Source organism: Uloborus diversus, chromosome 2 (genome assembly GCF_026930045.1).
Source record: "Uloborus diversus isolate 005 chromosome 2, Udiv.v.3.1, whole genome shotgun sequence".
Classification (NCBI taxonomy): Eukaryota; Metazoa; Arthropoda; class Arachnida; order Araneae; family Uloboridae; genus Uloborus; species Uloborus diversus.
The window spans coordinates 142,196,127-142,219,610 of record NC_072732.1 but is presented as its reverse complement, the minus strand read 5'-3'; the positions used below and the strand labels follow the sequence as shown (position 1 = coordinate 142,219,610).

General features: G+C 33.0%; 1 protein-coding gene across 1 annotated transcript in view; it reads left to right on the top strand.

The window, feature by feature from the left end:
• LOC129216580 (paired box protein Pax-2-like) overlaps nucleotides 1-23,484 on the top strand; it is a 74,563-nt gene that overhangs the window by 33,328 nt on the left and 17,751 nt on the right. Inside the window, exons 6-7 of the mRNA XM_054850795.1 lie at nucleotides 14,434-14,543; nucleotides 14,946-15,177. Of these exons, the coding sequence (XP_054706770.1) occupies nucleotides 14,434-14,543; nucleotides 14,946-15,177 (342 nt within the window). The remainder of the gene's footprint in view (nucleotides 1-14,433; nucleotides 14,544-14,945; nucleotides 15,178-23,484) is intronic.

Genomic DNA, 23,484 nt, shown 5'->3' with positions numbered 1-23,484 from the left:
GCAAAACTAATTTTTCCCACGAACATAAAACAAAGAATACCACATTTCGCTCTTTAGTAATTCGCTAGACCATCGTTACTGTTATTTCAACAACCTCAACTCATTAACTTTAACCGCAGATTAGCTAGCTTACTTTTCCCCGTCGAGCGTTGACTACCGCGTAACTCTTTTGGAAGGTTACTGCACCACTATGTTTTCGTGCCCGTATTTTCATAGCGGAAGCTTGTTATGGTATAACTTTTATTTTTGCGTGTCTTAATCTAATGATGCTCCCAACAATCATATGTTGCCTTTGCACTTTAAACATCAAACTACATTTTATCAATTAGTCTTGATGACATCATTTTACATAAATAATGCACGCTGACTTTGATGAACTGGTATTTATTAAACCATGAAATTATAATTTAATTAGCTGATTTGAAGTAGGGATCTAATTTAAATCATGGACCTTGTAAACCAAAACACATTATTTGCGAATAATATCTACACTTAATTAGTAATTAATGAACAATGTGGAACAATTGCATTATTTCTAAGTAACTTTTATGTAAATAATTAAATGTGCAGTATTTTTCAAATATCACATACATATAATAACTAAAACTTTAATTTGCTCTCATTTACAAAAAAAAAAGTTGGTCCTTTTTTTAAAAAAGTTAAATTAAATTATTTTATTTACTGCAAAAAGATTAGGCCTTTTAGTTTTTTTTCATTTGGAAAACACTTGTTTTAACATTAACACCCAACAAAAAAGAACATATTTAATTTAAATCTTATTTTTGCGAGGTCATTTGGCTCAGGGTCAGACCATTTTCAATAAACAAAGAACAGTCAAAGAATTTGTTCCATCAATCTAAAATAAAGAAACGCGTAGCACATTCTTTTAAATGTCCTAATTACGTCTGTTTTCTCTTCATCTTCATCAGCTGCGTTTTATAACTTTCTGAGAATCATGCATCAATACAAACTAAAAGAATTGGTCCATTTCAGAAATAACATTTAAACAATGCGGAAATAACATTAAATGTCGTCAGGTAAAAGGTCAATTTTGTGCTTTTCTATTTCTTCAACTTCCTCTGATCAAATTTCATCACCTTTTTGATGATTCAAAGAAATATTGGCATTGCTGATTTAAACAACTGACCTTCATTATTTCCGTTTCAGTAACCTCACCTATTTTCTGCTACAGTAGGCCCCCGTTTATAACGAAATTGGAGGGATCAAATAAGAATTTCTTTGTGCCCGTAATTTCTTTATAACAAGTTAAATATAATACACATTAAAACGTGTGAAGGGGAATAGAAGCCATTTCGTTATAGCCATAAATTCGCTAATTGCATCTCCGCTATAAATGGGTGTAGAACATCATGAACAAGGCCGTATCCAAAATTTTTTCTTCGGGAGAGGCCCGGTTTCGCACATTGCCCTAACGCACACACATACATACACACGTCGTTTTTTAATGCTCCTGATGCTTTTATTTTAATTTTAACTTCTTATTATATATTTTATTCACTTTAGTGAGTAGGTTCGTGGCCCTTTAAATGGGATGTAGAATATCCATCATTTCGGGGGGTCCAGGGGTTTCTCCCCCGGGAAATTTTTGAAAGATAAATAAAAAAAATCTGTATTTTGAGGCCTTATATGGAGTAATTGAGACTACAAAAATATGAAGAAGAATAGTCAAACAAAACCTTTAAAAAGTTATACAAATAAAAATAGTTTAGCTCGCAAAAATTTATCTTGAAAAATGTGCTGCAAAAACGCGAGAATCGTGATTTTTGCATTTTTTTAAACGGGATGTATCAAAAAACTGAATCAGGCACATCTTGATAATCAGATACTAGCCTAATCGGAAATTTGGGGCCCGATCCTCGGGGAGTCTCGAAATCGGCGTAGTCAGGGCCGCAGAAAGCCAAGGCGGGCCCCTTGTAATCTTTACGTTTTCTCTTATTTGGAGTTTTTTCCCTCATTTTCTTCCTTCTCTTTCTTTATTTCCTTCCTTTCATTCTTCCTTTTTTTTTTCGCGTCAGTGTCGCCGCCCAACCCCCCCCCCCCCAAGACCCGGGCCCTTAGTTTCCGACTAGGCTGACGTGGCCTCTCGTCGAGCCTCGGCGTAGTTTAAGTTTTATAAGAGGTTTTTTTTGGGGGGGGGGTGAGGGAAAGTCTACCAAATTGACAAGAGACCTGTCTTGGCCTTGGACGGCCCTGAATTGAATTGTGAAAGGGAGCAGGAAGTCCTAATATGTGTCTAAATTTCAAGTATGCTTTGCAGCTAATGAGAATAATCTATGAAATAGCTAATTCTGTATTTCTACAAAATTTTACTCGTTAATTAGTTACACAATTAAGAATTTAAAAAACTATTGTTATTTTCCTTTCTGGAATAAAAAAGTAAAAAAAAACCTTGATTCTGTTGCACGTTACAAAACATTACGGGTTTCAGGGGGCGTCACCCCCCCCCCCCCCCCCTCTGAATACGGACTTGATTATGGATTGAGCGCTTTGAAATAAAGTAGCGTTAACCGCCTCAGTTGATAACGCTTTTGAATATCGTATACAACATAGTCGGATAGAACTTTTTAAAATGAATTTGCTTTAATAGCCGGAGGCAAAAAATGAAGAAGAGGAGAGAAAGTAAAGAAGGGGTACAAAGAAAGAAAAATAAATAGAAAAAATTTTTTGAACGCGATCAATAAATAAATAAGTCTGCAGTCACCGATGGGCGGATTAGAGTTGATTTATTGTCAATTTTCAGGTTCATCAACTTTACAAATGATGCGCAATCACGTGAAGATGGCATGAACTGCAACACAATCCACATATTTTTAATAAATAGATTGCCTTTATTTTAAAGCTTCGAATTCTCAGGATGTGTCCGTACGATAATGTATAGTGTACTCTTTCTTAGAAGGGTTTATAAAAAGAGGAAAATTATTGTTACCAGTTTTCCTGTTCTTTTCTTTGCCAGTTTTCCTGTTCTTTTCTTTGAGTAGGCAGCTACAAAAAGCTTGATCAAAGATGCTAAAAGAACGTTTAGAAAAAAAAACATTATAGGAAAATGATCTGGCTTCCATAGTTATAATAATACTTTTTCCCTATTTTTATTCGATCATTATGCAAAGCTAAATTCGAGCCGTTGGCTAGGACTATTATGAAGTTATGAACCAACCCTCTCTCCTCCCCCCAGGAGAAAAGTTTTGCCCCACTAATTGTTATAGAGAGTAAAATTTATTATGAAGCAAAACAAAGTGATATGTCACGCACATATTTGCTTTTTTTTAGATTACTACTATGAAATCATAAATTTTCTTTCTTGGAGATGATGCACAATACGCATATATTCATAAACTAGTGGTACCCGCACGGCTTTGCCCGTAGTAGAAAATTGAAAGGTCATTTGGTTCGACTATATATTTACAAATAATGGATGATGAATTCCTCGCAAATCTGCTATGTTACTTTGCTTGCCCATGTTATGGTAATTTACTCGTCCATGTTATGATACTTTGCTCGGTAAAATGTTCTTAAAATAGGAATAGAAAAAGAACAAAATCAAATTTACTAAAAATCGCTTCGAGGTACACACCTCTCATGCTACAAACTAACTTTGTTCCTAATGTCATGAAAATCGGCCGAACGGTTCAGGTGCTATGTGCGTCAGAGAGATCCCGACATCGAGAGATTCAGACTTTCAGCTTTATTATTAGTAAAGATAACTAGAGTCTCTAAGCACCAAATTGAGAACAGATCAGTTGATGATACTTCTCCTAGCTATTTCTTTACTTGCAATCAATTTTATTAATTCCAGCGTATATGTATTAAATCAGCGAGGCTTAAAATTAAAGATTTCGTTTGTTTGTACTAGTTTCCTCCTTTTTCTGGTTTCCTCCGAGAATTTTAGCATTCGATTCAATATTCGAAGATTTTTTTTTTCTTCTTGTTCACGCAAAAGTAAAGAAAAATCTTTACAGCACTTTTTTCCTGGTACGCAGTGCTATAAAAAGCGGGATATCTTGCTTGTGTGAAATAACTTTGTATCAAGTACGCATTAAAAATATAACCAAAACGAAAGTTTGAGCTATGATACGAAAAAAGAATTTAATGATCGCACTTGTTTGAAAATTATTATTTCATACTTTTCATGCTTGACTGGAGTCGGTCATTGTTCTGAAAATGTGTAGCTTTTTGAGGCAAAAATCTTTTTACAGTCTAAGAATATTTGATATTAGTTTTATTTCTAAATTATTTACATAATACTATTACCGTTTGTATTGACAGTTCAAAACTAAGTTGCCGTTTTCTTTTGTTATATTTAGAAATTTTTTGCCAAAATTAAAAATTAAAATCGTGATTAAAGGTTCTTTTGTCATACTGTTATGTGTGTTATGAATTCCTTTCACCACGTAAACTATAAATGTAGTAAAAATGAATTATGAACCGGGCAAGTGGGTGGAAAGTCACCAAAAAGACGCTGGAATGACGGCTTTTTAGCTCAAATTTCGGTTCTTTTTGAGACTTTAAAAAGAATTTTAACATTTTGGTTAGGACTTGACTTCCTCTTTCCATCCTTTTATAAGCGTCATAATTAAAAACACACATGGCTACAGTCAACCAGGCTTTGTAGCAAAGGACAAGTGTTTTGGCTAAGCATTTTTTTTCCCCTTGAGATGGTGTTTATTGTTAAAAGATCGGGCATTTAATCAAGCTCTGCACAAATGGCAGCTCCGTGCAAAATAGTACCTAAAAATAGGAAAGAGTAGCGGAATGAAGTTTCGCAATTCAGGCAACGATTCTTCGATAAGTGTGTCTTTAGCTGTTTATGTGTTTCACAAACGAAAAAAAAATTCAGAGTTTAACCCTTAATTGAGTGATTTTGTTGCAACGCGGGGGGGGGGGGGAGTAAGTGCTGAGGCAGGAAGCATGTGAAATCAAAGTTAACTTTTTTTATGCATTCCACAGCATTTAACAAATTAAAACAGGGAATTTTTAATGATTTTTGGATTATTTATGCACATAAACACAACTGGAGTAGGGTTTCAAGTGCATATATGTACACATAGAGCCTTACATGTAAAATGTAATCATTAAATACGTTTGTATATAAGAGTTCAGCTCTGTTGAAGTTTAAAACACCCCCACCTCACCAGTTAAGGGTGAAGAAGTAGAGCATATCAAAAAAATGCTTGAAAAATATGCTGAAAAATAATTTTACCTATAAAATGTTTGCAAAATTATGGTTTTCTGTGAAGGAACGCAGATATGAGCCAATTGGAACATGAATAAGTTAGTAAACTAAAACTGAATCGTTATGCATCCGTTCGCATGATTTATCATCAACAAACATTGAAACATCTTCACCCCCCCCCCCCCTTCCCTCCCTTAAAAGACAAAAAATTACAATTATCAGAGTAAGGATTATGAACTAATCAGTCTTCAAAATTCTACAATCAGTCTTCAAAATTATGGCAGAAAACTAGAACTTCCGAACACTGAAGAACATTATACAATTTGTTTTTAAATGTACGCATTTAATTTGAGTACATTTACAATTAAAATTTAATCACTAACTAGTTCAGCGCAACTTGGTATACTTAAAAGTTTATCAAAATTTCCCCTAGAAACCTTAAGCAGCTAGCTTATTTTCACAACTATACTATAACAGGCGACGTCACTCCACTTGAATGACAGGCTATTCGAATATCGAATAATAAATGTTCCACGCGACTGGGCACCCCCGCTTTTCACAGCCTTTGTACATCATGTTCCCCAGTTCAACAGGGATCCCTCTTCTGTACCAAGTTCAAATGCAGAAATAATAAAAGCGTTTCCCGATTGGTTGCAATAAGAGCCAACCGGTATGCGCTCCGTAATCAATTATTGAATCACAGTTCCCCTGCGGCCTCTTAAATAAAGCGCTTTACCTATTTAGCAGCCTATCTTTTATATATGTTGTTCATATTTCCCTTCGGAGAGGGATTTTCCCCAGCTATCAATTGTGTGCAATAGCCAATCATCGCCGAGTCTGAATTTGAATGAGATGGATGAAAGTACTTTGATCTACTAGATCTGATTTGACGCTGTTAATCGAATTTGTGATCGGACTAAGTGATTTGTAAAAGAGCCTTCCATTAACTTCAGAGCCAAAAATGTTTTTCATTTCATTGGGATTTTTTCTTTGTTTACCTGATTTATTTATTCATTCATTAACTTTTTTTTTTGCTGGAAGGTTATGAACTTACGTCAAAATTTAAATTATTACAAATATGTGTTTCAATTACCAGCGATTTGAATTCGTAGGAATCTTAATGCTGAAAAATAAATACAGATATGTTATTAATTCGTCTTGAAAACATAATTCGATCAAAAGAAATCAAATTTAAAGAGATTTTAAACATTGTGATCCCTTTCTCTTCGAAAGGGAAAAATCCTGCGAGCTTCCAAAACAAGGGTTGACGCACCCCCCCCCCCTCAACCAAAATACATTTTTACTTTTATGTGACAACAAGAAGTCTTGGTGAAAATGCAAGTTTTAAATTTAACGAAGACCATTTAAGGTTTCTGGAAAATAGGAATTAAATGAAATGAAAGTCTTTAAAGCAATATTTCTTGAAAAAGCACTTGAAAAGTCTTTGGTCATTTTCATATGTGAATGGTGTAAATAAGTAAAGATTAAAAATCTAGTTACTGAGTATACCTACTCAAAAATTAAGTACCAGAATATCAACAATCTGTAGTCTTTTATCTCTAGTTGTTTCAAGATTAAAGTAATTTTAGATTCGAATTACTGTAATTAAATTAGCTAAATTTTGACTAAATATTGAAAAGGTGTTAGTTATAGGAGTTGGTACAATAGTATTCATGTATAAATATTACAGATAGTTGACTTTGGGAGACATAATTTACCTTAAATGTTACATATTCCTTTATTTTTTGAGCTACATATTTTGCATAAATTTTAAAAGATAGTTGAGTAAGAAAATGTTCCCTATTCTTTAAAGGTGAACTTAACAGCAAACTATAATTAAATGTACAGTTAAAAAAAGTATTGTGAAAGTATCTAAGACAAGCTCAGAAACAAGTACTGCACTATTGATATGTAGCCATTTTTATTTTTCCAAGCTAAGCAAATTTTAGTTTACTTTTTACTTTTCATTTATATTTATTGATTTTATTTTTTAATTTCAATGCCATTTGTTTATATGTTTTTAATTTTATTTATGTATTTTTCATTTTGTTTTTGTTCATTTTATTTTGTTGCCTTAATAAAATAAATGATTAGTTACAAATAAAAAATAGAAGATTTACTTTTGTTTAAGGGAAAAAAAAATTCCACCTACACTAAGTTTACAGAAAACTTCACGTTGTAAAAAAAAAAAAATGTGCAATTAATAAATCTTGAAATAGCTCCAGCAGTAAGCTTTCCCACCAAGCGTACAATTTCAGTCATAATGACTTCTACTTCCTCCAGAATGGATTCTTTTTTTTCCCACGATTTAAGGAAATGGAGAATTATGAAATGTACGTAACTAGCATTATCTTATTATTACCTGCCCAAATGACACAGGGTCCTCGGCAGTATGTTTTAGGCATCGTCCAGTGACGGTTGCAGCAACTTCTCGAGGTTTTCGGTTCCATTTCCTGTCTTCGAAGTCCTTATCCTCCAATAATGTGATTAATAACAGAGATAAGGGAGATGCGTGAGCTGCATCTGTTATGGGCGGCGGTTTTGAGGCACAATATGCTTTTTGGCTTCTGCCGGAAGAGTTAGTTGCCCATCAGAGTTGAGGACTCCCGTGGAATTGCAAAGTTCCAAAAGACAGCAATTGCACGAAATGTAATATATTTGAAAAACTGTCGGGATTCCCGCTATCACGGGATCTTAGAATAGAACAACTCGTAAAAATTCATCGGTTGAAAGGGTTATTTATTTAGTTATTTTTTTTACTTGGACAGACGCAACAGATTTTGAATTAATTATCAAGTTGAAATATCATTCTATTGTTTAAGTTTCCCTCTTTTCAAGTTTGTAAGGAGGAATAAGAAAAAAGAAAAAGTAAAATAAAATGCCTTAAAGTTGGCACCCCTCCCCCCCCCCCCCCGCCTCAAAAAAAAAAAAAAAAAAGTTCCCCTAAAGCTGGCATCTTTAAGTAAAACAAATATTTAAAGTATTACTTTTTTTTTCTTTTGAATACTTTAGAATAAGTTTCTTTTTTTGAGAAGAAAGAAAACCTCATTCTAAATTATTTTAGAAAATTGGTACGGCCTTAAATATTTGTTTTATTTTGCTGCAGTTCTGAAAAAGTATTTGATGGAACTCACCTTGTTGGAGGGACTCACCAAAAGAAAAGGTGGCTTGAAATCAATTTACTTTACTTGTATTATTTGTACATTAAAAACCCAAATATTTCGGGAGACGGCCTCCTCCCAAATACAGCACTGTTTATGCAGTTATAATTGGCTAAAGCAGAACGAGCTCAAAGTGCCCTTGAGTATCACTAGAGGGATCTGTAAATCAAAGGGAATCGGGAACCGTGGGATAATACTCGTAGGAAATATAATAGGAAAAAGTGCCATCACATAACTGGAATAGAAATAGAGAGATAGATTTAGATACGTCATAAGCCCAAACCTATTTCTTAACTGCAAGAAGACATTAAAAGTTAAATGAAATTCCATTATATTCTATTTATTTTATTAAAACTTTTTTGAATAATTTTTAGCACAATAAACGATGTAACTAACAATAGTTAAATGGTTTATTAATAATTTCTTTGGAAGAACATTCATCTTAGTTCCATAATCACGTGGTCTCTTGGCAGTGCTCCAATTAGAAAACAAAGCACTGAATGTGGTATGCAATCCCAGAAAATTCATTCTAACGTACAATCAAATGTGAAAGGGTTATCCATGGAACTATATGGTTAAATTCAGAACCACCTTTTGCTTCCTATAATTGTTGAATTTAACATGCGTTGAATTTTAACTTTTATACAAAAAAACCGTTCACTTCCCTTTACGAAAAAAAAGGGACGTTTAAGACGGACTTTAGTCGAATGCTAGGTACACACGTTACACGAAACGTTTAAACTTTTCAGAAACGTTTTAAAATGGTTGTCACAACGTTGAAAACCATTTTTAAACGGTTATGAAGCGTTTAAAAAATAGTTTATGAAACGTTATGAAACTTCGTTTCATAACGTTTTAGCATAATAATCTGATTTGAAAATGAAAGTTTAAAAAACGTTTATGAACCGAAGTGTTCTACCTGGGATGTTATCACTTCCAGTGCTGTATTACATACTAAAACTATTTTTATTCGTTAGATACGTTTTGAGCTTCTGGGTCGTTGTCCCTTCAGTATTTTCCAGTTGGATCCTTAAAAGACTATTGCCAATATGTGAATCTGGGAAATATTTCTTGAATTAACAATTCTTATACTAAACTTCGTTCCAATTCTATAAGAAATGAGAAATGTAAATAACAATATGATTACCGAAGAAGCCAAAGAGGGAAATTAAAAAAAAAAAAAGCTAAACCGAGTTCTAAGGAAGACGTCAAAGCAAAAGTGTGACCGACATCTGAGAGCAAGAGAGCGGAACGATATCGCATTTGATCGCGTGAATTTCTCCTCTAATCAAGTATTTGACTTCGACATGGATATTAATGCATTTCCGATTAAAAGAACTCTAGCATTTCCTCGGATTAAGAAATGTTTTTCCTTTAAATTTGACAGTCGCTTTTTGCATGTTTATGTAGTCATTTTTTTTCCTTCCTTTCTTTTCCCCCCCTTTCTTTTTGTTTCAATTTGGCATTGTTAAATACTCTTCGAATTAAAAATAAAAGCCTTTATTTTTTATAGATTTACAAACTGAGTACCACGTTGTGGGATCAATTCTTATTTTGCAATCTGAATAATCTCAACATTTCTAAATTTTTAGTGATCGCTTTAAATAGTAATTTTCAAGAATATCTCTTTTCCCTAAAAATCTAATTCCTTTTCATTTTCATATCAGCACATTCTTGAATTTGACACTAAGAATTTAGAAAGGAAATTTTCTGACATCAAAAGGGGCTATACGATCAGTATTTCTTTATAACATGTTCACTAAATAAACATTTCTCTTCTATAAAAGACATTACGTCGTTTGGCGTTTGAAAGTTTTCTAATTGAAATTTCAAATTCCCAAGCACAATGAAACATGTATATTTGAGGATTTAAACTGATGTTCCATTAATCATTTAGTCATTTCCAGTCAATGACATACTTTGAAAATGTTTCGTTGCATTTTAAAATCATGCTTCACAAATTTTTCAGCTTGTATAAAATTAAATAAAAGTTATTACCTTACATTTGCTGAATGCCCATGACGCACACGACCCCTCCCATAGATCTTGCTTTTTTTTCCCGATTGATTACGATTCTGCGTATTCAGCACGTAGATTAATTTCAAACAAAGGTAACAATAATTTCAGTTCTAATTAGTGAAAAAATAAAATCCTCATGTTAAAAAGATTTTGAAAAGTGTTGTGCAATTTTCCTATAAGAAGCAGGATTATAAATGAATATACTGTAATAATCATATTTTGAGTTTTGTAATTACAGATTATAATGAGATTTTCTGAACTTGAAGCTATTTTTTAATTATGAGAAAAGTAAAACCGTAAATTATTTTGCTTTCTGGTTTCATATTTAAGTATATTTCATTAAATAATGCTAATTTTTCTTATTCAATAGTTTATTTTTTTACTGTTTTTCGTTCTCGGGAATCGATAAAATCAAGTCAATATGTTTGAAATTGACGGCACATTGGGGTATGATATGAGAATGAGGCTTTCGACCTTGGACCCTCCCCTTGGAAAATTCCTGTGCGCGACACTGCCGTATGCGTAAACAAATGCATGGTTGTTTAGCGGAAATTTGCAATGAAAGTTTCTTAGAAAAAGTTTTGCTTTTTTTTTCCATATAGTAGTTCCTTTTTTTTCTGCCCAATAATACTAAAGAAAGGAACTAGATCTTGAATTAATGAAACAAACTTATCCCAAAAGTGAAGAAACACCCCCCAAGTAAAAAGAGAAAGGTCCAAACTTTGCAGGATGGATGGTGTTGTGCAGGATTGTCTCTTGAAGTTTCCTCCTCGTTTACGTGAAAATTGAGAAAGTTTGGTGAAAAATAAAGCAACAACTCCACTTCCAACTCTAGCTGGAAGTGGGAGGACTATCTTTATGAATAAAACCAAAGTTCATTGATTCCATGTTCATTTACACAGACGAAATACGCACGTACATATAAACTAGTCACTACTGTAAAATGTTTTCCTTTACGCAGAAATTGAACACAACGTTTTAAACACAATGATTGAGAATTTTTCCAAACTCATTTCAAAATTGCTCCTTTCTAAACTTTTTACTGTAAATTTTAGTTTTTTGCATTGAATCAATTGAATTACATTTATCAACATAAGAAACAGTAAAAACTTTAATACTTATTTCTTCCAACGCGTTATTTGTTATTTTACTGAAGAAATACTAATAAACATCATTCTATAAACCCAAAAGTAGGTCTACCCAGAAAAAAAACATACAGATCAGAAAAACTGACTTCAGTGTTACACAGGATTTGTTTTCTTTTTCTCGTTTTCTTTTTATTGGAATCATATCGATACTTACTAGAGGCATGATCGTACACATACATGGTACTTTTTTTTTCCTCTTGTGAGTAATCGAAATGCGCATGCGCCTGTTTAAAAGCGCAGGCAGTGACCTGAAACGAATACGCGCCCAGTAACGACCGTGCTCGTTACCAGGGGCTTATTAAGTTATCCTCAACCGATTACGATGACTAAACCTGTGCACTGCGATTGGGACAACCCTTCTGCCACAGAAGGAATGTCTTTCTATATGACCAGGCCAGATTGGGAACGTTTGCTTCAGAGACAATTTTTCATGTGGTGGACATTATCTACTCTACCACATTAGCCTTGTTTGTCTCACCTTGCCAGAGGAAGTAAAAGAATGCATGTGTTTTCATGAAACTTTACTCAAAATAGCAGATACCACAAACAGTGGCGAATCCAAGGAGGGAGGGCGAGTGCTAAGGGGATAAAATATATATATATATATATATATATATATATATATATATATATATATATATATATATATATATATATATATATATATATATATATATATATATATATATATATATATATATATATATATATATATATATATATATATATATATATATATATATATATATATATATACAATAGTTATAAATATTAATAATAATAGTATTAATAACATCGCATTTTTAATGCGGTCATGTAAGGAAGATTTTTTTTTCTTTTATAAAGTTATTTGGTTTTATTTCATTCTATTTTTGTTTATTTATTTATTTTCAATTTTGTGAATGTTTATGTGTCACGTGGTATGTTTACGTTTAGTATCACACAAAACGTTTTCACCTTCAGCCTCACTCATACCAAAATCCTGGGATTCGCCATTGCACAGAATTGCGAAAAATATTTCTCAGTGAGACTCATTTTAAAACCTATAACATTATTCTTAGAAAATATGGTTTAATTTTTTGTGAAGCACTATCTCTAGAAGAAAATGTTCAAAAATTTTGAAACAAATGTAATAAAGTTTCGCTTCAACTGTAAATTAAATGTGTTGTCTCCCATCAAATTAATTTAGAAAATATTCGTTTCTTGCAGCTTCCGGACAAAGAGCGTCATCTTCAGTGAAGAAGTGTTAAAAAACTTCTGTTATTCAGTATTTTTTCATGGGTTGAAACTCTTTGTTCCTGAAATCGCGAAATTTAAAATCCTTTTTTTTTTCTTCTCATATTTGCAAGTTAAAACTGCAATAATCCGTTTAAAAGTTTCAACTTTTTTCCATGCAGTTAATACTTTGAGTTCGGGGGGGGGGGAGGCATAATTTTCTATTACTACGTGCATGCTTGTAAATTACGATTTCCTCCCACCGCAAATTTTTATGCTTTCGTGTGTCGCCTCAAGTGTACAAATCAGTGCGCAATTCTTTAAAGTATATTTTTAAGTAAAAGAGTAAAATTCTTCCCATTTTCGAAAGTAATTCCCCAAATAACCCTATAACTATGTAGGGGTAGAGATTTTCTTGAAATGAAGAAAGATGAATTTTTATGCATTAAGATAGCCCTTCGAGAGAAAAAAAAAAACCTACACTTTAACTAAGTAGTTACTACATGAATAACATTAAGTACACCTAGAACTGGATAAAGATCATACCGAGACAATTAAAAATGCATTTTCCTAAGAGGATACAAGAATCATTTTACCAATGATGAGACATACTTTAAAAATTTTGTTGTATTCCGTATCATGGAGCATAAGTTTCGAAATAATAAGGATTTTTATATCTAAAATTAAAAAAAAAAAACGCTTTAATTATTTACATGAAAATAAAGGAACATGCTCTAATTTTCAGTAACTCGCAAGGAGTTCATCTGAAAGAAGCTGAACGTATGAAAAACATAAATAATTTTACAGTGATAAATTTTCATCCATAAGCTCATTACGTTTTGCTTTGAAAAGGGTGTTCCTTGTAACGCCGAAACAAGTGTCTGCAGTAATCTGCAATTTGTGCTTTTTTGACGTTGTTATTTCTTACTGTACGTTTCAGCACAAAGGTATTTATTTATTTTATATGTAATTCTATTTTGAAAAATCATTTAATCGACTTAAAAAAGAGTAACAATAAAATTTTGATTTTGGATGTAATTGAGAAATCTGATCTGAAGTTGTTTTTATAAGGAACATGATTCTGGGATTTTACTCTATGATTTTGTTTTACCAAAACTGCAAATTTTACAGTACATTTTATTCTTGAATTCATTTTTTTTTTAATTAGAGCTGTTAGTGTCATTATATCAGAGTAATTGTTTTGCCTCAGTTGAGTTACATCACTGAGGGAGAAATTGCTTAAAATATTGCGTTCGTAGTACGTTTATTAATATCTCCATGCTAATATACGAAATTATTTAATGAAACGTTCTGATTTTTTATGTTGAAAGAAACCGAACTACAGACACATGTAACATAATGAAATTTTTACAATAATGATGAAAATTTTGTTTAGAATTATTTATTTTCTGCGGTTGCTTTATTTATTTATTTATTTATTTATTGTGACTGAAAAAAAATCTTTTTGCTGTTTGTTTGTGTCTAATTTCATTCAAATGTTATTGTTCGTTAAGAAATAAAGAATTATTTCAATTCACAAGAGCATAAGAAAATTTATTCCTTAAATGCGGCGAACTTTAAGATATGAAGAGCTCTACAAAAGCATAATATTCGATGATGAAAAAAATTCAAAAGATAAGCTGATTTTTCCTCTTTCACATTCGTATGCATGTATTCCATTGTATTTCATTCATTCTAGTGGTGTCAGACTCTCAAGACGTCAACCTTCATCAACAATTGAAGGATGAAGAAGAGGAAGAGGCCAAACGCCAAAGGACGCACTATAATGGCGACCAGCTTTACAACACGGTTAGTCCGAAGCTAAGATTTTGAATTTGCAGATATGTTTTCAATGTTTATATATCCATTAATTTATAGATTAGTTTATTTGGAATTGTTATTTACTTAAAACTCTTCCATAAGCGTTTTTGGCACAGTATAGCCAAATATACTAATAACACGTTTAGAGCTATATTTCACCCCATACTTACTATATCCCCATTTTAATAAAATGACTGCAAAGTTGAGGGTTTTCAGACAAGGACATTTTTATTAAATTATGGGTAGACAGCAACAAAACACAGTTTAAATGAACTATTTTTTTTTCTTTTTTTTGCATGTAATTGCTTATTTTATTTATTTATTTTTATTTTTATTTTTTTATTTTTTTTTTTTTTTTCAAAAATTACATCTCATTTCATTTTGGAACAGCAGCAGATGTGGTCGAAGTGGGCGAAACAGGATGATCTCCAAAAAACGATGCTGGTGGAATTAAGCGGTGCACCTTCTCCTCTATCAAATGGAGGGTTGCATTACGCAACCTTACAGCAACCTCAATATACCTCCGAAGCCTTCGCAGACCACCTCAAACATGACCTCGTGTCCTACGATGTAGGACTGACGTCTCACATACAGACGACAGCAGTCTACTCTCCGCCTCTAGGTAAGTTCTTAATTTCTAATTCAGGCAATTTATATCGATTGTATTTATAGGGTATTCAGTGAGAACTGATGGTGGAAGTAAAGAAAACGTCTTGAGACTTGGTCATACCGTTGTCTGATTGGCGACGGGATGGCAAAAACAGCGCCAATCAGATTGGCGAAATGTTCCTGAGAACAACTGCCAATCCGATGCGTTAATTCATGAAAATGGCAAATGTTGACGGCAAACAGCAACACTCTTTGCCGGATGTCTTTACATCCAAAAGCTCGCAACTTTTGCACTGAAAAGGGGGTTCCTGAATACCCAAAAACATATGTAGGCATTAATAATCTATATATTTGTGCTGTAATTTCGTCGATTTTTTCCAGTTTTCTCTTTGTTTACTTTCAATATCAATTCTCCCTGAATGTACTGTAGTGTTGGATTGGCAGCAGCTATTTACATCGTTGCTCGATATAGATGAAAGATCGAATGGGGCAAAGTATTGGAAAGTTGGAGTTTTATGCAAGGCATCGGAGTCGAAGTCGGAACTGGTCATTTTCCCCTCCGAATGAGCAGCTCTGGTTTTGTGCACATTGTTCTCTTATGATAATTAAACATTAATGCAAAACATACTCAAGTTTCAATGCACTGTTGTTGTGGGACACCATACATTTATCCATTACGTCACAGCGCAATCAACCGATCTGAGTCCTGGTTTGAAAGTAATGCTTAATGATGGAGTAAATGGTAATCAATCAGTAACCAATTAGAAATTTGAAGGCGTGTTAATTAAATTATATAGAACCAATTGTTTGTTTTTTTAAAAAAATGTTGTTTTGTCTTCAATGTAAAAGCAGCATTCATCCAAATTAAAGTAAAATAATAATCCTATTTTAACATTTTCTGATCGAAAGAACAGCAAATGCAAATAAAAACCGATTTGTGGTATCTCAGTGATAGAAAGTTACAAAGTTAATATTTCAACCAAAATTACTGTATTCAAATCTCGTATACACTGAAGATCAATGGGGTGATTATATGGAAACCTTGCAAGACCAAATTATATGCAAAGGGGTTAAAAATTGAATTCATGAAGAACAAGAGTAAACAAAACTTAGTGGGAAACCTTTAGTTTCTCGATAGAAACTAATTCTTTCTACCCATTTAATATTCGATAAACTGACAAGTGCAAGGTAGAGAAGCATTGGCACAAAGAGCTGCATTCTTTTTCAGGGCAATAATAGCTTAAAATAGCTATCATGAGTACGTAATAGCTAATATTTCAGAGACTATGTCTAATGACGATTTTTTTTTAAATCCCAAAAGATCTTTAATTCTTTACTATTTCATTTTGATATGTCGCATTAAAATTACTTTTTAGCATTTAGGGTGGTCTGACCATCCTAAGTTTATCAACAACTTGTAAAATTTTACCGGAAATTCATCCAGATTTTGCGAAAACTGTATTCCATGGCAATCGAAATATATAATTTAATTTTAATTATGGTTGAATCATGATTAGAATAACAGTTCCTAAACTCCCCTAATTACTCTTTTCGACTCTATAACTCAAAAAAAAAGAAAAAAAAACTAAAATAATCAATAAAAGTTAAAGAGACTTACAGATGAGTTAACATATCACCGAAGGCTTCTAGTTATCTTATAATTAGAATACTAACAAAATTTACTGAAAATAAGGAAAGACTTGACTGGCTTTCACCTTTGTTCATTACCGCTTCCTTCATTAAACCTGCCATCAAATGAAGACTTTCCACCAATTTATTAGTTTCAAAAATAATGATCACACTTAAAGTCCTTTTTGCTCTTCATTGAACTAATTGAAGCATCAACTTCCGCAAAGTCAAGTGCTTGCGGCACGGAACGAATGGCGTGCCGTACTGAAATGTAAGGCTTTTTGGCACGAAATAAAAACATTTCTTCGTCTAGATGCGAGTCATATTTTGAGTTGCGCATTTCCCCCCTTAGAACGCGTCGCAGAATGGAGATGGAAAAACATACCGGGTGATTTAAAATTGATGAAAAAATCTTGTGTGATTTAATTCCCCTGATTTCATGGACTTTGAGCAGAGTGTTCCAACCCTGAAAAGTTGCGATATTTAGAATTAATAAACATTTTACGTTGGTAGACGCCTTTCAGAATTAGATTTAAGCAAATTGCATTGAATATTGTACATAGGATCTAAACTGTTCAGAACTTGTAAATATCTCATAGAATTGAGATTTCGTTATGACAGCAAAGAAATTTTTCCAAAAAATTTGAGATTAGTGTAACATGTTTCATATCATCATCATAAAAAATAGCATTTTCTTTAAAATGGGGTAGTCTGACCGGTGTATAAACCTACCCAAACGAATGGTTGTTTTTTTTTTTTTTTTTTTTGTTTTTTCTAAACATATTTCAAAAGTTGTTTCGTAGATCAATTGGCAACTCAGTAACTTCCAACAATTAAAAAAGGAGGCGTCAAAATTTTTTTGAGTTTGAAGGCAACCTCTAATAAGTCGATATTCTTTTATATCAGCTTTAGCAACTCTTTTCAGAACTTCTCAATAGCTTAACTGTTAAACAAAAAATGACTTTTTAAAAAAACTAGTTTTTTAAAATGAAATAGCTGTTTGTTATATTTCTTTAAATTAAAATATTTACTTTATTATTTGCTTTTAAATTTATGCTTGGCATAAAATCCGTTAAAAGTTTTTTCAAAAACCATGCGTTAACCTTACATAAACATTAATTAAAAATTCCATAAACACGTCTAAAGTGTTTGTATTCTTTGAAAAACGTTTTAAATTCCTGACTATTAAAGAAATCTATCAACACAATGTATCCTCCAAAAATAATCAACTTTGTTCTGAATATTATCCCATTAGATTTTATTTATTAATTTATTATAACTCATTGCATTATTGTAACTTTCCATAAACTTAAAGACACTGGTAGACAACTCCAAAAGCTTCTGCCCATATACGAAACTAAAAATGCTTCAGTTGAAGTTGAAGTCATATAAATTTGATGAACGTTCAGAGCAAAATAATGAATTTTGTTCTGAATGATTAATATAAAATTTGCTTATTTATTTATTTTAAACCGTTGCATTATTTTAGTTCTGCAATGCTTTGATCCATAAAACTAAACATTCACTAGAAGACTCCTCTAAGCTCGTCCGCCAGGATTCGAAACCAGAACTGCTTCAGTCAAAGTTTAGGTCATTTAAATTCAGTAAATATTCAGAACAAAATTACCAATTTTGCTCTGTATATTTACTATTTATTTTGCTTATTTATCTATTTTGAAGCATTGCATTACTTCAACTCCGCAATACTTTCATCTACAAAACTAGAAGGCACCTCCAAGCTCGCCCGCGCAGCAGATCCGAAACCAGAACTTCTTTAGTCGAAGTTTAGGTCATTTAAATTCAGTAACTATTTAGAACAAAATAACCAATTTTGCTCTGAATATTAACCATTGATTTTGCTTATTTATTTATATTAAATCATTGCATTATTTCAATTCTGCAATGTTTTCCTCCTCAAAACTCGAAGACACCTTCAAGCTCGTCCGCCCGGTTACGAAACCAGAATTTCTTGAGTCGAAGTTTGGTGCGCCTTCTAGTAGGCTAACGGAACACTCCACTTTGTGAACCGAAGTAAAACTTCGAATGTGTTACCTATCAGTTTCAGTGATGCAATTGGAAGCTATCCCTCGCTCAAATCGGTTTCGTTCGGACGAGATAAAATTTCGTCGACATCTCTTGTCAGAACAAGAAACCGACAATTTAAAGAGATTACAGTCGCTACTACCTGGAGAGACTGAGAGAAAAACCTGTCTCTGACCTTGGTGGGGGACAAAGTAATAAAAAAAATAAATAAAAATCCCTCTAATAGGGAACAATCGACTACCAGATAACAAACAACTTCTCTCCCACCCCCGACATCGCTTCTCCGGATGGGATCTTTTCTTTTCTTTTTTTGTTTCTGCTTCTTTTTTTTACCTCTCTCTCTCTTCTCTTTTTCTAGTACAGGACGACGTCTAATTTGCGAATGCGTGTCCGTCCGTCGTCTGTAATTCGCGACTTCCGCTGGGCCCGGGGCTGTATCCCGCGCAATAGGGTTGCCACGAGCGAATCTCCCTGTTCAAAATTTGGCGACGGTTAGTCTGCCGCCCGCCAAAAGGAAATAAATGATTACAGTAACAGGTGTGGGAGGTATAATTTTTACTGCTGCATTTTTGCTGGAGAGGAAATTCGGAAGCCTAATGACCGTGATTGGAGAAAGGGGACTGGTGAGAGGGGGGTGGAAGTGGTTAGTTCGGTAATGAATGGTCTTTTTTTTTTCGCTCCTTCCCTCTGCACCTAGGGAAAATAAAGAAGAAACATAATTCGCCATTAACAACGCTGCTCCATAGAATTATACTGGACTGCAAAAATTACATCATCAAGTACTTTTTCCAGTTTTCAGGGGGAAGTTGTTAATGAACGCAGACACATAATGACTAACGCGTTTCTATATGTTAGATACAGAAGCCGGCAACTGGCGGATCGCGGTTAACGTCCGGACCGCAGAAAATTCTAAATTGGACCACCAAAGATGTTTTGAAAGAATAAAGTGCACAAATAAATTAATTAAAAATATTTTTAGGTTTTCACCAAACATCAATATTTTTAGGCACCACTTTTAGCACTTTTCTAGTATTTTTTAAGCAATTGCGCGACTGATTTCAGCTTTTTACGGTTTTCTGGACCTCGATAAAAAATTTCAAAAGTATCCAGACCCCAAGTAAAATTACTTGTTGACTCCTGTGCTTGAAGTTTGAATGTGGATAATTAAGGAACGTATCACAAACAAAACAAATGTAATATATATCAAAATTATCAAAGAGCATCATAGGGATGAACTAAAGAGATCACAAGGGGAAGAGATGCACATTTTTTGCCAAGCATGAGAAAAATTTGTTTTCATTTGTAATTTTACAAGTGTATGATAATTTTTCAACTTTACCCTCGGTTCCAAGTTTCTCCCGTCCTTACCTGATCTTCATTAGCAAACTTATCATGACTAAAGTGAAGAAATACCCATACATTAAAAGTATGGACATAGCTCAATTATGAACATATCATGACCAAAATTAAGTCTCTATGTGTCAAAAGTAAGATTAAAGATTACAGGAACGGAAGTATGCTACTGTTCTACTAATGTAAGAAAAACTCGTTTTTACTTGCAATTTTACTCGTTTTGCAAATTCATCATCATTTTGCTACAACAAGTTCTTTCCATCTGTACCAACTTTCTTGTAGCTAACTTATCATGGCTAAAGGGAAGAAGTACCAGTATGTTAAAAGTATGAATGCACATCAATTATGAACACATCATGACCAAAATTTATAAGCTAAAATTATGAACGCACGTGTCAGGTAACAGTAAAGTGTTCATTCGTCAAAAGTTTATACACAGATCAGCAATGATTGTGTCATAACCAAAGAAGTGTCTATAGTGTCTACATGAAACAAGTGCAAACTTAGATCAGAATCCAGGATATTATGACAGAAGTAAAAGTCGATTTAGATGTACAGCTAAGTTGAGCTGGCAATTTGATGTTACTTCTCGCCTTTTATCATTGCTATTTTTCATCCGCTCACTTATTTGACCAATGTCCATTTCAATAGCTTACATTCTAGTGACATTCACTATGTCTTTGTACATTCCTTTTATGTTTTAATTTCCCAAGAAGAATTCATTTTAATTCAAAATAGCGAAAATATTTAGCGATGCATGTGTCCAAAGTTACAAAAAGTTTGAAATGAACTGGAAAACGTGATAAAAACGAAAGGCATATCCTAAAAATGGATATGACTCGAAGAAATATTAGGAGTAAAGTCGTATTCGTCCAAAACTATTAGTATGAGACTAAAAAAGAATTGTGAACTGTGATAACCAAAAACTTATCAACTAATTAAAAAACTTAAAGCACGACCAATTCATTTTAAATAAACGTATACAGATTACAAGCAGCATTTCATGATTAGGAAAAACTGAATCATCCAACAAAGACAAATCAAAATGTATTCAATTTTCATAACTGGCAAAAAAGTTAAAATCACTGCATTTGCAGACTGTTGGGTCAATGAAAATTATTTTGATAATAAGCTGAAATTTTCAGTTTTTTCAATGCTTTAGTCGAAAACTTTTTCAGGAGATAATGTTTTCTTTTATGCTTGTTGTTTTGATTTAACCTCAACATTGCATGACAATGAATATTTTTTCTTATGAGTTTAGTATATTCATCTGATTAATGTAATTTCAGACCTAAATTTCATCCTTCGAATAAAATTTTAGCACGCGTGAAGATTTTTCTTTGATGAGCACAACAAACTTATCCTAAAATCATTATTTCGTACAACCTGTGAATTCAAACAGAAGCAAGCCACGTGTGACAATCACCACATTTTTTTTTCTGTTTTACTTGTGCTACTTTTGTCCGCATCTGTTCTTTCCTAGCACGCACCGATATATGTTAGTAACGCACTACTGCTCTGTGTGTGCAAGCATGTGGACAGATACCTTCATCAAGCATATGCCACAAAATTAACACATTTTATGACTTCATTCCAAACTTAAGACACAATTATTTTTTAACTTGCGTCAGTTTGTTAAGATAAATTGCTTTTCCAACCAAAAATTAAAAAAGAAAAGAAACCATTTAGCTTAGTTAGTTTATTAATTTTAGGGAGATTCACTGATGACTTAATCAGCGACTGAAAACTTTCAAAACAATCATTTGTACAACAGTTAGCTAATTAACTACAAACATTTTAGGAAATACATTCATATGATTATGTATATAATTTTCTTACGTATTACGAAATCCGTGACATTTCAAACAATTATTTGCCTAAAACTTTGCTTTTTCCCCCTCAAATGGTATTGATTCAAAGGTGACGAAGAAAAAAAGGATAGAACGCAATCATTGGCGGGAGCATTAGGCAGCACGTTTTTTTTTCTTTTCTTTTTTTTCTCCCCCCCCCCCCCCAAAAAAAGTGAATGCGGCAATGCGCTGTTAAAATTTAAGTTCATTTCTTCAGTAAGAATTAAGTTCAATCTAGCGAAAACGCAGGTGTGGGTGTTTTTTTTGAAAACTGATGACCACAAAAAGCACCATTACACTGGTGAAACTTAACAGCATCAAAATGTTTGCAGCTGAGTTTTACTAGATTTAACTTATTTTTTAGTGAAGAATTTAAATTTATTTTTTAGAGTAATTACTATGAACAAATTTTACGAAATAGGTTTTTAACTCTACATAAGTTTCACGAATGTAACGGTACTTTTGCAAACTGATGACCACCAAAAAAAAACATTACATTGGTGAAACTTATCATCAACAAGATAGTTGCAGCTGAGTTTCGAAAGAATTAACTTATTTCTTATTGGATAATTTTACTTTATTTCTTAGAGTGTGTATAGCTATGAACAAATTTAACGAAATAAGTTTTTAACTCTACTAATGGGATGAGTCTTTTGTAGAAAATTACTCTTTAACACAAGGACTAGTACACTTTTCTCAGTATATTCTACTCCTACTCATGTAACACGATTTTATCATTATACATTAGTGTGTGCGAGGAAGCAGATAGATAGGTGATTTTTTTTGACTTATCCCGCCGGAACTCATGATTCACAGTTCTTTAACTAATCTTAGCACGATATTTTATATACAAATAAGGATTCTTATTTATCTTCCTCCGAAACTGAAGTCTGCGCTTGTAGATAAGTGCATTGCAAAATTACGTAAGTATTTCTACTACATTTCACTTTTGATTTTGCACGATATTAATGTGCAAAGCACTTAGGGGAACAGCTATTTTCCTGGGAGATTTCTAACCTTGGCTGATGCACAATCGAAGGAGAAAGCAAGAAAACTCCCAGGATGCATTGCTATGACTTATTTGTTAAAAATCATATTGTATATCGTGCTACTACAACACGCTTCCGATCCATAGACGTACAGCAAATCAGTCGACTCCATCTTGGCAAAGTAATTCAGAGCAAGCTCCTTTGAGGTTCTTTTTTGATGAATACATTTAAAAAAATGGCTATCCAAAATCAAAAGTGGCTACCATTTTTTGTGCCTCTGGTATCCAGTGACTACTATTCAAAATTCCTACTACCTTTAGCTTCACGTCCCTCTTTCTCAAAGCGTCACTGCACCATCGAACTTTGAATCCGAGATTTTCTCATTCTGAGTAGTATGTTATCGCTGGATTAGGTGTCGATCATTAACGTATTTAGTTTCAAAGCAAGATCCGAAAA